Source organism: Mesoplodon densirostris, chromosome 8 (assembly GCF_025265405.1).
Source record: "Mesoplodon densirostris isolate mMesDen1 chromosome 8, mMesDen1 primary haplotype, whole genome shotgun sequence".
Classification (NCBI taxonomy): Eukaryota; Metazoa; Chordata; class Mammalia; order Artiodactyla; family Ziphiidae; genus Mesoplodon; species Mesoplodon densirostris.
In genome coordinates this window covers 88,044,259-88,060,116 of record NC_082668.1, presented here as the reverse complement: position 1 = coordinate 88,060,116, position 15,858 = coordinate 88,044,259, and the positions used below count along the sequence as shown (strand labels likewise).

The 15,858-nt window shown below is 40.5% G+C and overlaps 1 protein-coding gene across 1 annotated transcript in view; it reads left to right on the top strand.

The window, feature by feature from the left end:
* The window catches only part of LRP2 (LDL receptor related protein 2), a 185,814-nt gene that overhangs the window by 139,866 nt on the left and 30,090 nt on the right, over window positions 1-15,858 (top strand). The window contains exons 55-63 of the mRNA XM_060105959.1: window positions 4,091-4,317; window positions 5,479-5,656; window positions 6,721-6,917; window positions 7,643-7,888; window positions 8,624-8,752; window positions 9,687-9,806; window positions 10,557-10,673; window positions 11,426-11,542; window positions 12,410-12,547. Of these exons, the coding sequence (XP_059961942.1) occupies window positions 4,091-4,317; window positions 5,479-5,656; window positions 6,721-6,917; window positions 7,643-7,888; window positions 8,624-8,752; window positions 9,687-9,806; window positions 10,557-10,673; window positions 11,426-11,542; window positions 12,410-12,547 (1,469 nt within the window). The remainder of the gene's footprint in view (window positions 1-4,090; window positions 4,318-5,478; window positions 5,657-6,720; window positions 6,918-7,642; window positions 7,889-8,623; window positions 8,753-9,686; window positions 9,807-10,556; window positions 10,674-11,425; window positions 11,543-12,409; window positions 12,548-15,858) is intronic.

The window sequence follows — 15,858 nt, the reverse complement described above, 5'->3', positions numbered from 1 at the left end:
GTCTCCGAAAACTGCTTCTCCCCTTGTCTTCCTGAGGAGACAGAAGTCCAGCTTTAGATTGCTTTCCTCTGACTTCTTCTGATGGCTTAGGAAACAGTGTTCATCCCAGGATATCGAAAGAATGCTTCATGGAGAACATCAACATAAGAGGTTATAAACCTTCAAGAGCTGAACCAGCTGTATCAGCAGGAAACCAGCTGTGGTTAGGAATTAGTGATCTTTAAACTCCTCTGGTTATTCCAATTATTTTTTTGTTTTGATTTTTTTAATGTCTTTATTAGAGTATAATTGCTTTACAATGGTGTGTTAGTTTCTGCTTTATAACAAAGTGAATCACTTATACGTATACATATGTCCCCATATCACTTTCCTTTTGCATCTCCCTCCCTCCCACCCTCCCTATCCCACCCCTCTAGGTGGTCACAAAGCACTGAGCTGATCTCCCTGTGCTATGTGGCTGCTTCCCACTAGCTATCTATTTTACGTTTGGTAGTGTATATATGTCCATGCCACTCTCTTACTTTGTCCCAGCTTACCCTTCCCCTTCCCCATATCCTCAAGTCCATTCTGTAGTAGGTCTGCGTCTTTATTCCTCTCTTGCCCCTAGGTTCTTCATGACCATTTTTTTTTTTTAGATTCCATATATATGTATTAGCATACAGTATTTGTTTTTCTCTTTCTGACTTACTTCACTCTGTATGACAGACTCTAGGTCCATCCACCTCACTACAAATAACTCAATTTCGTTTCTTTTTATGGCTGAGTAATATTCCATTGTATATATGTGCCACATCTTCTTTATCCATTCATCTATGGATGGACACTTAGGTTGCTTCCATGTCCTGGCTATTGTAAATAGAGCTGCAATGAACATTGTGGTACATGACTCTTTTTGAATTATGATTTTCTCAAGGTATAGGCCCAGTAGAGGGATTGCTGGGTCATATGGTAGTTCTCTTTTTAGCTTTTTAAGGAACCTCCATACTGTTCTCCATAGTGGCCGTATCAATTTACATTCCCACCGACAGTTCAAGAGGGTTCCCTTTTCTCCACACCCTCTCCAGCATTTGTTGTTTATAGATTTTTTGATGATGGCCACTCTGACAGGTGTGAGATGATATCTCATTGTAGTTTTGATTTGCATTTCTCTAATGATTAATGATGTTGAACATTCTTTCGTGTGTTTGTGGGCAATCTGTATATCTTCTTTGGAGAAATGTCTATTTAGGTCTTCTGCCCATTTTTGGATTGGGTTGTTTCTTTTTTTGATATTGAGCTGCTGAGCTGCTTGTAAATTTTGGAGATTAATCCTTTGTCAGTTACTTCATTTGCAAATATTTTTTCCCATTCTGAGGGTTGTGTTTTTGTCTTGCTTATGGTTTCGTTTGCTGTGGAAAAGCTTTTAAGTTTCATCAGGTCCCATTTGTTTATTTTTGTTTTTAATCTCCATTTCTCTAGGAGGTGGGTCAAAAAGGATCTTGCTGTGATTTATGTCATAGAGTGTTCTGCCTATGTTTTCCTCTAAGAGTTTGATAGTTTCTGGCCTTACATTTAGGTCTTTAATCCATTTTGACTTTATTTTTGTGTATGGTGTTAGGGAGTGATCTAATCTCATACTTTTACATGTAACTGTCCAGTTTTCCCAGCACCACTTATTGAAGAGGCTATCTTTTCTCCACTGTACATTCTTGCCTCCTTTATCAGAGATAAGTTGACCATATGTGAGTGGGTTTATCTCAGGGCTTTCTATCCTGTTCCATTGATCTATATTTCTGTTTTTGTGCCAGTACCATACTGTCTTGATTATTGTAGCTTTGTAGTATAGTCTGAAGTCAGGGAGCCTGATTCCTCCAGCTCCATTTTTCTTTCTCAAGATTGCTTTGGCTATTCGGGGTCTTTTGTGTTTCCATACAAATTGTGAAATTTTTTGTTCTAGTTCTGTGAAAAATGCCAGTGGTAGTTTGATAGGGATTGCATTGAATCTGTAGATTGCTTTGGGTAGTAGAGTCATTTTCACAATGTTGATTCTTCCAATCCAAGAACATGGTATATCTCTCCATCTATTTGTATCATCTTTAATTTCTTTCATCAGTGTCTTATAGTTTTCTGCATACAGTTCTTTTTTCTTCTTAGGTAGGTTTATTCCTAGGTATTTTATTCTTTTTGTTGCAATGGTAAATGGGAGTGTTTCCTTAATTTCACTTTCAGATTTTTCATCATTAGTGTATAGGAATGCAAGCTGTGCATTAATTTTGTATCCTGCTACTTTACCAAATTCATTGATTAGCCCTAGTAGTTTTCTGGTAGCATCTTTAGGATTCTCTACGTATACTATCATGTCATCTGCAAACAGTGACAGCTTTACTTCTTCTTTTCTGATTTGGATTCCTTTTATTTCTTTTTCTTCGCTGATTGCTGTGGCTAAAACTTTAAAAACTATGTTGAATAATAGTGGTAAGAGTGGACAACCTTGTCTTGTTCCTGATCATAGTGGAAATGGTTTCAGTTTTTCACCATTGAGGACGATGCTGGCTGCGGGTTTGTCATATATGGCCTTTATTATGTTGAGGAAAGTTCCCTCTATGCCTACTTTCTGGAGGGTTTTTATCATAAATGGGTGTTGAATTTTGTTGAAAGCTTTCTCTGCATCTGTTGGGATGATCATATGGTTTTTCTCCTTTAATTTGTTAATATGGTGTATCACATCGATTGAGTTGCGTATATTGAAGAATCCTTGCATTCCTGGGATAAACCCCACTTGATATGGTGTATGATCCTTTTAATGTGCGGTTGGATTCTGTTTGCTAGTATTTTGTTGTGGATCTTTGCATCTATGTTCATCAGTGTTATTGGCCTGTAGTTTTCTTTCTTTGTGACATCTTTGTCTGGTTTTGGTATCAGGGTGATGGTGGCCTCATAGAATACATTTGGGAGTGTTCTTCCCTCTGCTATATTTTGGAAGGGTTTGAGAAGGATAGGTGTTAGCTCTTCTCTGAATGTTTGATAAAATTCTCCTGTGAAGCCATCTGGTCCTGGGCTTTTGTTTGTTGGAAGATTTTTAATCACAGTTTCAATTTCAGTGCTTGTGATTGGTCTGTTCATATTTTCTATTTCTTCCTGATTCAGTCTCAGAAGGTTGTGAATTTCTAAGAATTTGTCCATTTTTTCCAGGTTGTCCATTTTATTGGCATAGAGTTGCTTGTAGTAATCTCTCATGACCCTTTGTATTTCTGCAGTGTCAGTTGTTACTTCTCCTTTTTCATTTCTAATTCTATTGATTTGAGTCTTCTCCCTTTTTTTCTTGATGGGCCTGGCTAATGTTTTATCAATTTTGTTTATCTTCTCAAAGAACCAGCTTTTAGTTTTATTGATCTTTGCTATCATTTCCTTCATTTCTTTTTCATTTATTTCTGATCTGATCTTTATGATTTCTTTCCTTCTGCTAACTTTGGGGTTTTTTTTGTTCTTCTTTCTGTAAGATTAGGTTGTTTATTTGAGATGTTTCTTGTTTCTTAAGGTAGGATTGTATTGCTATAAACTTCCCTCTTAGAACTGCTTTTGCTGCATCCCATAGGTTTTGGGTCATTGTGTTTTCATTGTCATTTGTTTCTAGGTATTTTTTGATTTCCTCTTTGATTTCTTCAGTGATATCTTGGTTATTAAATAGTGTATTGTTTAGCCTCCATGTGTTTTTATTTTTTACAGATTTTTTCTGTAATTGATATCTAGTCTCATAGCACTGTGGTTGGAAAAGATACTTGATACGATTTCAGTTTTCTTAAATTTACTAAGGCTTGATTTGTAACCCAAGATATGATCTATCTTTGACAATGTTCCATGAGCACTTGAGAAAGGTTATTCCTATTTTTAAGGCTTTGCTTTTGCAACTTTTACATCTTTCATTCAGTCCAAAAAAACTTTAAGTTTAGTTTTTGTTTTAATTGAAGACTAAAAGTTTTGAGGAAGATCTGAACTTCAGTTACCTCTAGAAGGTAGAACTTTATTCATTGATTTGTCAGCCTCTATCCTTAAAGGCATTAGAGGAGGGGCATCATCTTCACTGAGTGACTCTTCCTTCCTCCAACTCCAGGTACTCTGATTTGGATGGCTACCATCGGCACACGGTGTACGAAACCGGGACACTGCCTCACCCCTTTGCTATTACTGTTTTTGAAGACACCATTTATTGGACAGATTGGAACACAAAGACAGTTGAAAAGGGAAACAAATACAATGGGTCAAATAGGGTGGCGCTGGTGAACACAACACACAGACCATATGACATCCGTGTGTATCATCCCTACAGGCAGCCAATTGGTGAGTAAGTGATTTGGAAGTTTTTGCACAGTTGCTTTAGGGTCTTGTGCATTCCATTCTTGTTTTTGTTTTTTAAGCATAAATATCATGATTTATACTGGGAATGGTGTTACTTGCTAATGTTTTTTACAAAGCAAATGCTAAGAGTTGAGGGGATGGAAATATCTTTAGAGTTTATTCCCCTATTCCTGGAAAAGTCTGCTTACAATTCTTTTTCATAACACCTGCTCTATTCTTAAAGATCAGTCTGGGCTTTCTTTTTGATAAGAATCAACAGTTGTTATGTTGCCTTTTGACATTTCAGCCCTAAATACTTAAGAAAGCACCTTTGAAAAATAAGGACATTTCCTGTATAGCCACAATAAATTGTAACACCTAAGAAATGTATTATAATAACATGGATGTATTTATAACAATCATTTCTTTACCAACATCAATCTGCTGAAATGATTAGTTTAAAAGAAATGCTTAAAAGAAAGTTATAGTAACTATAAAACATCATTTATTAAATGTCTGTTTACATTTGATATCTAGCCAAGTTCTGGAGTATTCTTTGGGGATAGAATGGATTTTGTGGGCCTGCTTTGTCGTGGTGTCTTGTTAAAACATACGATAAACTTGGAAGTTAAGAAAAATGAGAATTGGCAAAATATTTTTTTCTGGAAGTTAATATTCTTCATATTATTTAGCAGAAGTTCAAATTCATCTTTACCTCTGAGTTGTGGCCCAGAAAAGTAGTATAGATGTTGCTCAGTTTATCCGTCCACCTGATTCTTGTGCAACTTCTGTTGCCTATATCCTTAGGATGAGAGAATATAGCATCTGCTGAAAATTAAAACTTTAACTTAGATTGTGGGCACATGGATGGAAACTAAATTTCCCACCTGCTCTCCAAGAACTTTGGGAGACACATTTTTTCTAGCCCAACACCAGTGAGTAAGCCTCACTTCTGGTAGCACATAAATCAGTTTTATGTACTAGCAACCAGGTTGCTAAAACAACTCTACCATATGTACTCTTTATGAACTTTTGCACAAAGTATGAATCTAGGATAACGTTTTTTTTACTAAGAGGTGATGAGTTTTATGTGGCCAGTAATCAGCACGTCTATGCTTGATACTCTAAGTGAATGAACATATATTTTCTTCCTTCTTTCACTAGTGACTAATCCCTGCAGTACCAACAATGGTGGCTGTTCTCATCTCTGCCTCATCAAAGAAGGAGGCAGTGGGTTCACTTGCGAGTGTCCAGATAACTTCCATACTGTCCGGCATAGTTACAGCACCCAGTGCCTGCCCATGTGCTCTAGCACCCAATTCCTGTGTGCCAACGGTGAAATGTAAGGCTCTCTTCTCCCTCTCCCCATTGCCTCTCCAGCCCTTGGACACACATTGAACTTCAAGGCTCCAGGGGATGGGAGTTTTCCAATGAACCAAGATTTTGGCTAATTAACGTGGCTCATTTGGGATGCACCACGACCAGGAAAGTTAGATCTCCAACCGTCCAACTTTCTCTAATTTCAGATAATTTCGTCCATGAAAGAAGGAATTTGTGAACCAAACGCCCATGCATGCAAGTTTTTGTTTCTGTAGCAAGGAAGCGAACTGTGTTTTTTTTTTTTTTTTATTTCTAAGGAATTGTCCAAAGTCTCAGGGCCAAGAATGTATATAAGTGTACGCTGAAATATAGCCCTCAGGAGTGATAGAATTTCTCTGTCTTTTTCAAACATATGCTGGCCTAGCTTCTTAGATGACTATGCCAGAGGATCCAGGGTCACACATTCAAATCCATTTTTGATGATTTGTATTTGTTATGAAACATGGTCACAGATCATTTCCCTCACAATGGCCACAGGCCTTGATGACTAGGGCCTCTGAGTCAGAGAGTGAGGTCAAGAGGAGGTGTTAATGCAAATCATAACATCTAAGATTCAGTGGCAGATTATTTTGACGATGGAATAAGGTATCCTAGGTTAAGAATCTAGCATACACCCGTCATGACATAGGCTCTCAACAAATGTTAGTGCCTCCAGCTTTCCAGCCAGTACCCAAATGTCATATATCCCTCTGGCTGACAGTCCCAACCAATCCCTGTTTCCAGAACCACAGCTCCAAACACACACTCCAGTCTTTGTCATGGCAGGAATTTAATCATCATACTCAAAGCATTTTTTCAGTGTGTGTTGGGTCTTAACAAACCTGTTCTATGTCACCTCATTATGTTTTCTCTGAAAATATTCCACAGTAGCCAAGGTTTAATTGATCCTCTTCTTGGGCCGTGAGAGAACTCATGTGTATCATTGCTTGGAATTCAATTTTGCCTTCTTCTCTCTGGATAGTCGTTGCCTGCTCCTCTAACCACTTGGTGTTTTGCTAGGAGAAGTGCTTTGTTTTCTCTGTGTAGGTGTATTCCTATCTGGTGGAAATGTGATGGGCAGAGAGACTGCTTGGATGGTTCCGATGAGCCCATCACTTGCCCGCAGCGCTACTGCCGGTTGGGACAGTACCAGTGCATGGATGGCAACTGTACCAGCCCACACTTCATATGCAATGCTCATCAGGATTGCCCTGATGGGTCCGATGAAGACTCTGTTCTTTGTGGTGTGTTGAATTGCTTTCTACCTTCTTTGCCCACTTCTATAGTTGATCGCCCATGGTTCTGTAGGGATTTTCTGAATGTCATAATCCAAAAACTGGTCCAAAATCCTATGGAAAAAAAACCTCAGAGTCCATCCTATATCTATTTTTATAAAGTTTTAAAAAATCCCAAGGTCTGTACAAGGAAGATGGTTGAGGTAGATACTAAGTTGTCTATATTGATGGTTCTTTACTGTATGCTGTGCATAGACTCTCCTTTGAGAGCTAACATTGAGGGCGAAATGAGGGATTCCCACATTTTAAACAGGGGCTCTCAGTTGTAATATTTATTTATGTTTCCATTTTTAAAAAGCCAAAAGATAAAAAAGCCCCACCAAAACGCAAAAAAAGAACTCTCCAAACCAAACTCAACACATAAACAATAGCAACAAACAGAAAATTTGAAAACCATTGTCCATTAGGGCAACAGGTACAGGAGAAGGTGAATTTAGTAGGCTGTCAGCGATTCAGTCCTTATCCCCTAATTCTGCATGCAAGAAAAAGATATTTAAGAATAATAGTCCAAGGACTAACTGCTCATGTAGTGGTACTGGTTAATAATAAGTGCATTAGGGCATAAGTCCTCTAAGAAGAAATTATAATCGAGTTCTCCGGGATCCATTAGTGTAAATTAGGAGCTTTTGTTCCTGACACCTTCCAAGCTGATAACCAAATATCCTCACTTGCAGAGCATCACCAGTGTGAGTCCAACGAATGGCAGTGCGCCAACAAACGTTGCATCCCGGAATCCTGGCAGTGTGACATGGAGGACGACTGCGGAGATAACTCAGACGAAGACAGTTCCCACTGTGCCAGCAGGACCTGCCGGCCGGGCTATTTTAAGTGTGCCAATGGCCACTGCATCCCTCAGAGCTGGAAGTGTGATGTAGACAATGACTGCGGAGACTACTCAGACGAGCCCCTCCAGGAATGCTGTAAGTTCCTGTGAGAGGGACCTGGCCTGACCGGGAGCAGGGAACAAGAGCGGCTCTGTGTGGATGGAGAGAGGGTGTGCAGCCCCTGCTGCAGCCCCATGGGGTGCCCCCTCTTGGCTCTTGCCCGCGGCTCTTCCGGCACCGCAAGGCAAAGGAGAGCCGCACGCACAGCCTGCGGGTTGAACCACGCCCCCTGTTCTCAAGTGGCTGATTCCTGCTCTCCATACATGAATGTCTAACTGTCCAGAATATGATAACAAGAGCTTACACTTTGTCTATCTAGCACTTCCTCTTTTGAGCCTCAGAGAAACATGGTGAGGTAGGGAAAGTGGGTGTTGCCAACTCTCATTTTACAAGTGAGAAACCTGAGCTTCATGGTAAGTGGCTGGTCACTTTTCTACTTCAGGCCAGAGCTGACACTTCAACCTGTTTTTTTTTTTTTTTTTTACTTCAAACCCAGTTCTTCCCCCCACCCCACCCCACTCCCCCCAAAGTTTGACTGCAACATAAATGAGTGGTAATGAAATGGTGAGAAAACTTAAGGACTCTGTCTTTCTGCTTTGGGTGAACGGATCACACCTAAAAGAGATACAGTTGCCAGAGTCCGTTTGGTTGGTAACACGGTCACCGTTACTCCTCAGCACCGCATCTTAAATAAGACAATGGAAAGGTGTCTTTGGTTTCCTGGCAGGACCGAGACTTCAGTTCTGACCTTGCCCCTTCCTCTCTTTTCAGTGAGCCCTGCCTACCGCTGTGACAACTATACGGAATTCGACTGTAAAACAAACTACCGCTGCATCCTGCAGTGGGCTGTGTGCAATGGTTTCAACGACTGCCGGGACAACAGCGATGAGGAGGACTGTGGTAGGGAGGGGCTGCGGGGGAGGAGGGAGGGACAAACAACTTAGCAGGAGATGAGAGCGGATTTCCCACAGCATCCTTCCTCTGTTCGCCTCTAATAACATGTCACATTTTTGTAGCATTTTACAGGGATATTGGGAGTTTACTTTATACATCTTAAATGAAATGTGTCTCAAAGGATACTATACTTGGGGCAGACCTTTTGAAGATATTAGGAATTTGTGTAATTTCTCCCAAATGCAGAATTCCTATTTACGCTTGACAAGTTTAAACCGTCTGTCGAATCTTAGAGATTGATTGAAAGGAATGAAAGGGGGAGTAGAGAAAAGATTTGGTATCTATCTCTAAAAGGATATTTCAAAATCAGAATATTTCTTATTTGGAGATTTTCATATTCTGAATCTCCCTCTGACTTTCCACGTCCTCTGTGTCTGGCAACATAGAACATTTATGGACAAAAGGCCAAATGAATGAATGGAATTTGCCAAGATTAGGCATATACTCTGACTTGAAAACAATGTCTCTGTGTGTGTGTGTGTGTTAGGTTTAGTTGGAAGAGAGGTAAGGAAGATATTGGGTTATTTTAATAAGAACACTGAATCTAATCAACTAAAGACAATGTGATGGACATGTTTTGTTTGCTGGTGGCATCACTTAATTTTCCTTTCCAGGCCTTCGTTGCAAATTGCAAGCCAGGGACCAAATCATTTTTTGAACAGTTTCTACAAAAGAGAATGGATCTAGTTTCTAACAGTAGGATAGATTCAGTTTAGCCTAAAGAGGAATATTGACAGTGAATGTGGCTGGCTTTCCTCTTTCTGGGAGCTTTGAGAATATGGTGGCGTAAGCCTCAGACCATCTCACAAGAAAGCCAATACTACTTCGACATTTCTTGACCATGGGTTTCTGAAGTATTTGCAATGACTGTGCTTTGCAGAGTCGCTGACATGCAAACCTTCTGGGGAATTTCGCTGTACAAATCACCACTGCATCCCTCTTCGCTGGAGATGTGATGGGCACAATGACTGTGGAGACCATTCAGATGAGGAAAACTGTAGTGAGTGTTCAGGGTCCTTCATCCTTACGTGCCACTGGAGTGGTGATGTCTGCTCTTTGTCTGTAATTCAACTGTCTATGCCGTTCATCCTCAAAGGGTAGGAGGACGGCTACCTGATCTCTTTTCTGACTGGTACATTACTACTTTTTTAATCTCCTTCTCAGCTGCTTGTAATCAAGCTCTGGGAGAAGAATATTTACCCAAGTATATCCTTTGTCTCTTATTTATTTATTTACACTCAAGTTTTTTTTTTTTCAAAAAGAACTTGAGGTGACTTACAATATATCATTGCCTTATGATATATATCAATTTCAGATTAACTAACATGAAGTACATTCTGACTTTAGTCCCCTTTTGGAAGTAAGAAGGTATAGGCAGTTGAGAGAATCAGGATGCTGATTACACCCGCAATTATCAATTGACTAAAAACTTCTTACACAAAAGGGCGATCCAATTGGCATTTTATTGTTCATAAGAAAGTTCATGTTGAATCCTATAGGAGGTTATCTGGAGTTTCAGGAAATGAAAAATTATCTTAAGATTAAATCACCTTTGGACAAACTTTTTGACAAAGTCCATTCTTTACAGACTTACAATTAAGGTAGAAAGTCTATTTTGGGGGGCTGGACAGTCTGGGACTTGGGACACAGGAGGGCGTTAGGCACAGAGGACACTTAGGCCAGTCCACAAGCCTGTCCCTTATGTATGATTCCTGGTGCCCTCTGATGGCCATGTGGCTTTCTTTTTCAGCCCCTCGGGAATGCACAGAGAGCGAGTTTCGGTGTGATGATCAGAGCTGCATTCCTTCTCGATGGATCTGTGACCAAAACAATGACTGTGGGGACAACTCAGATGAGCGGGACTGCGGTAACTGTCACAGCTCTTTAAGGGGCTTTCCAGAGAGTCTTGTACTAGGGTCAGCATATTGGTCGGAAGTAGGGACTTCACATGTGTGTTTGGAAGGTTGTTTAGACTTAAATGATTTCTGTGTAATTTATGTAATACATAAACCTTAGCATTACAGTACCTTCTGCTTTATATATATTTTCTATGGTTTATGATTACCTTATAGCAGTCTAGATCAATAATAATAGGGGGAAATCTCAAGAGAGTTTTAAAAATCTCATTTTAACTTAAACCTCTGCTAGGAGCAGACTTTAATCTGCATGGACCTTATAAACAAATAAAAACATTGGTCTTCCTCCTGTTCTCCAGAAAGTGGCCCTAAGATATATACAGCTGTAGCTCCCTGGTGTAGAGGTCAGATGTTAGAATAGGAATCATAAACCCCAAGTAGTTTTATAGCTCTTACTGATTAAGGGTTGAGTCTGAGAAAAATCAGCATGCAAAGCAGTAAAAGTTGGGGAGTTCAGGGTTTTGAGGAAAAGTTTAAGAGCTAGAGATATTTAATAGAGGAGAGATCGCTACTTCCATCTCCATATTTTGAACGGGGAAGGTGTACCTTTGAGAGTTTATTTACTCGCCACAAGGCATGGGGTGTTGTGAGCCAGTCACTGGGTATGGATAGGAATGTGATGGAAGACTTACTACCCTCCACGGAACTAACAGTTGTCTGAGAATGCCAAGGCATCCTGGAAATGACAGTCTTTTCTCTTCAGAGATGATGACCTGCCATCCTGGATATTTTCAGTGTGACAGTGGGCACTGCGTTCCTGACCAAATGAAATGCGATGGGTTTGCAGATTGTCACGACGCCTCTGATGAAGCCACTTGTCGTAAGTTTCTAGACACCCTTGGCACCGTTGGTCTGAAATGTATAGATATGGCAGTTTAGACCCAACATTTCCCATCAGCCACCACTTCTCATATTAAAAGACCATAGATATTTTCTATTCAGCATTCATTGATAATTATCAGTTTACCTGGGGCCTGAGTCACCACGTCCATGTATTTCACCATAGACATTCAAGTGCATTTCATTAATAATATTTCATATAGAGAATATATTAAGTGTCTGTGCTAATGAAAGTATTTATATGTTATCAGCTACTCTACAAATCGTTAACTGGATAAAAACTTAGCAGGTAAAAGAATATTCAAGCAATGAATAAAAGGGTATTCAAACATAACCAAGTCCCAGCATTAAACATTTTCTGAATTGAATAATGGCATATAAAATTGTTTAAAAGTATAAAACCAATATGATCATTTGCATTTTAGCCTTTTTGAATCACTGAATAAATATTAACTGTTGATGATTATCCATGATGGATTTTGTTGATAATGCAGTTGTCGCATCTTAAAACCTGGTTTCCAAGAGACTGTATAAATGGATGATAGGAAAAGCCGGTGCTGACACCGCTGAAGGGTTGCGCTTGCCTATAACGAAAAAGTGCAGAGCTCTCCACAGAAGGACTCATGTCATTGAATACTGGGCTTGGTCATCTATCCTTAAGAAGTGTTCCATCAGAATTTCAGACAGTTTAAAGCCACCGAACACCTGGTTGAATCAGGAAGAGCAGGCTATAATGGAACTCTTTCCATTAAGAGAGCTCTTTCTGTAAAGGAGAAATAGATGCTGGATAGCTTTCCAAAAAGTATCTTTTTCTAATAATTTGACTATGTCTCCTCCCCACCAACAGCCACTCGCTTTCCCAATGGGGCATACTGCCCAGCTACTATGTTCGAATGTAAAAATCATGTTTGTATCCAGTCATCTTGGAAGTGTGATGGTGATAACGACTGTGGCGATGGTTCCGATGAAGAACTTCATCTGTGCTGTGAGTGAGAGAGACTGGGGGTGGTGTTGTCAGTGTTTCTATGTGGAGCATGTGATCCAGGAGGGTGATTGTACAGTTTTTGAGTACTGGACACATGATCTGCATTAGTGTGCTTTCACTTGGCCTTCCTGCTTAGTTCTCTGCTTGGAACATGAGAAAGTTGGGCAAGCATCCATAGCATTAAACATTTTGTGGCCTTCAAAGGCAATTTGCATAAATAGCGGCAGATCTGTTGTGGTTGAAGTCTGAGGTAGGGTGGGGCTGTACATCACTCCTGCTCCATCCTACTTTCAGTGCCTCTGAGAGTACTTCTGCTAAACCTCCAGAGCTTCAGAGAACACCTTTAGGACATTTTAAAACTAGTTAGTCCTTAGTCACTTCACATTACATCATAATTCAAGCCCATCTAATTCTTTTCTGTTGTATGATGCATATTTATTTATTTATTTATTTAAACATCTTTTTTTTTTTTAACATCTTTATCGGAGTATAATTGCTTTACAATGGTGTGTTAGTTTCTGCTTTATAACAAAGTGAATCAGTGATACATATACATATGTCCCCATATCTCTTCCCTCTTGCATCTCCCTCCCTCCCACCCTCCCTATCCCACCCCTCTAGGTGGTCACAAAGCACCAACCTGATCTCCCTGTGCTATGTGGCTGCTTCCCACTAGCTATCTATTTTACGTTTGGTAGTGTATATATGTCCATGCCACTCTCTCACTTTGTCACAGCTTACCCTTCCCCCTCCCCATATTCTCAAGTCCATGCTCTAGTAGGTCTGTGTCTTTATTCCCGTCTTACCCCTAGGTTCTTCATGACTTTTTTTCCCCTTAGATTCCATATATATTTGTTAGCCTATGGTATTTGTTTTTCTCTTTCTGACTTACTTCACTCTGTATGACAGACTCTAGGTCCATCCACCTCACTACAAATAACTCAATTTTGTTTCTTTTTATGGCTGAGTAATATTCCATTGTATATATGTGCCACATCTTCTTTATCCATTCATCTGTCGATGGACACTTAGGTTGTTTTCATGTCCTGGCTATTGTAAATAGAGCTGCAATGAACATTTTGGTACATGACTCTTTTTGAATTATGGTTTTCTCAGGGTATATGCCCAGCAGTGGGATTGCTGGGTCGTATGATAGTTCTATTTTTAGTTTCTTAAGGAACCTCCATAGTGTTCTTCATAGTGGCTGTATCAATTTACATTCCCACCAACAGTGCAATAGGGTTGCCTTTTCTCCACACCCTCTCCAGCATTTATTGGTTTTTTTTTTGTTTGTTTGTTTTGTTTTGTTTTGTTTTGTTTTCTTTTTGCGGTATGCGGGCCTCTCACTGTCGTGGCCTCTCCCGTTGCGGAGCACAGGCTCCGGATGCGCAGGCCCAGCGACCATGGCTCACGGGCCCAGCCGCTCCGCGGCATATGGGATCCTCCCAGATCGGGGCACGAACCCGTATCCCCTGCATCAGCAGGCGGACTCTCAACCACTGCGCCACCAGGGAGGCCCTGTTTTGTTTTTAACATCTTTATTGGAGTATAATTGCTTTACAATGGTGTGTTAGTCTCTGCTGTATAACAAAGTGAATCAGTTATACATATACATATATCCCCATATCTCTTCCCTCTTGCGTCTATTTACTTTTTAAACCAGTGAGTCTCAATTTGGGTACCCATCAGAATCACCTGGGGAGAGGTGTTTCAAAAGCACACGCTCTGGTCCCACCCTAGGCTTAGACCTATTGAACCAGAATGTCCAAGGACATGTCAGGCCTAGACAAAATATATATTGAGAAAGCTCCTTACCTTTTAATTTAGTCTCCTAGTTGAGAACTACTGATTTTAACAAAGTGAATGAAAACAGAGTGTGTTTTGGTCATTTTGCTCCATGCTTTGAGTCATTGGAGAGACTCGAGGGCAGTAGTTCTCAGAGTGTCACCTCTGTACTAGGAGAGTCAGTATTACCTGGGAACATGTTAGAAATACAGATTCATGAGCCCACCCCAGATCTACCCGATCCGAATCTCTGGCAGGGGGACCTAGCACTCTCTGCATTAATAAGCCCTCCAGGTGATCCTGATGCAAGCTAAAGCTTAAGCATTTCATGTAAGTAAAAGCCCCCAACACAGGAGAAGGCACTCCCAGAAACATTACTTCTGGAACTCTTGGTTAACTCCTAGTCTGACTTAGCTGCAACTTGCTTCTGAGGTTCTCATCACCTCTTCCATTCAGTTTCCTAGATTCGTCTGCATTAGTGTGCTTTCACTTGGCCTTCCTGCTTAGTTCTCTGCTTGGGACATGAGAAAGTTGGGCAAACATCCATAGTTTTAAACATTTTGTGGCCTTCGAAAACAATTCATTTTTAGCCCAGGGATTTGACTCTAGAAAATGATATATCAGAGTATTCCTTCCCCCCAGAGAACTTTGAATTAGCATACATTATATTTTCCCAGTGACATCCCAACACTTTCCTTGCCACATCTTAGTTTTGTATAAGGAACTAACCATGTTTTGTTTTGTTTTTCACTTGATGAATCTTGAAAAACATCTTAAGCATGTGTAACTTTCAAAGGAGAAGTCCTCAGGAAGTTGCTTCCCTCTAAAAGATAAAGTGCCCATAGTTAGTAAAATTAAACTTTGCAGAGGCAGAGACATATAGCCACATGAAAAAGTGACCAACACTGTTTTATAATGTTGCATTTGCCTTTCACAGCAAATAATTCTTGCAAAGTTCTATTAACAATACTTCCAAGAACCAGTTCTCAGAGCTGAATTTTTTTTTTTTTTTTTTTTGTGGTACGCGGGCCTCTCACTGTTGTGGTCTCTCCCATTGCGGAGCACAGGCTCCGGACGCACAGGCTCAGCGACCATGGCTCACGGGCCCAGCCACTCCGCGGCATGTGGGATCCTCCCGGACTGGGTCATGAACCCATGTCCCCTGCATCAGCAGGCGGACTCTCAACCACTGCGCCACCAGGGAAGCCCTCAGAGCTGAATTTTTCCCCCCCAACCTCATTACAAGTCTCTCTTCTTGCTCCCTGTTTGTGGTACCAAGGCAGAAGGAAAATCAAACAGCCCAAGTCCTCCATGGGAAAGAGGAACACATGTGTGTTGAGTTCACTGAATTCCTGGTACATGCATAGAGGACTGTTTCCCTATAGCAACCAAGGGACCTGGGTTCTACCGGTAGGTTCCTCTACAGGGACACAAGCATTAGCCAGAGGTCTAATTCTGGATAATAAAGTGAGTCAGGGTTTGTTTATGAAATATCAACTTTAAGTGCAATAAGTGAGGGAATTCAG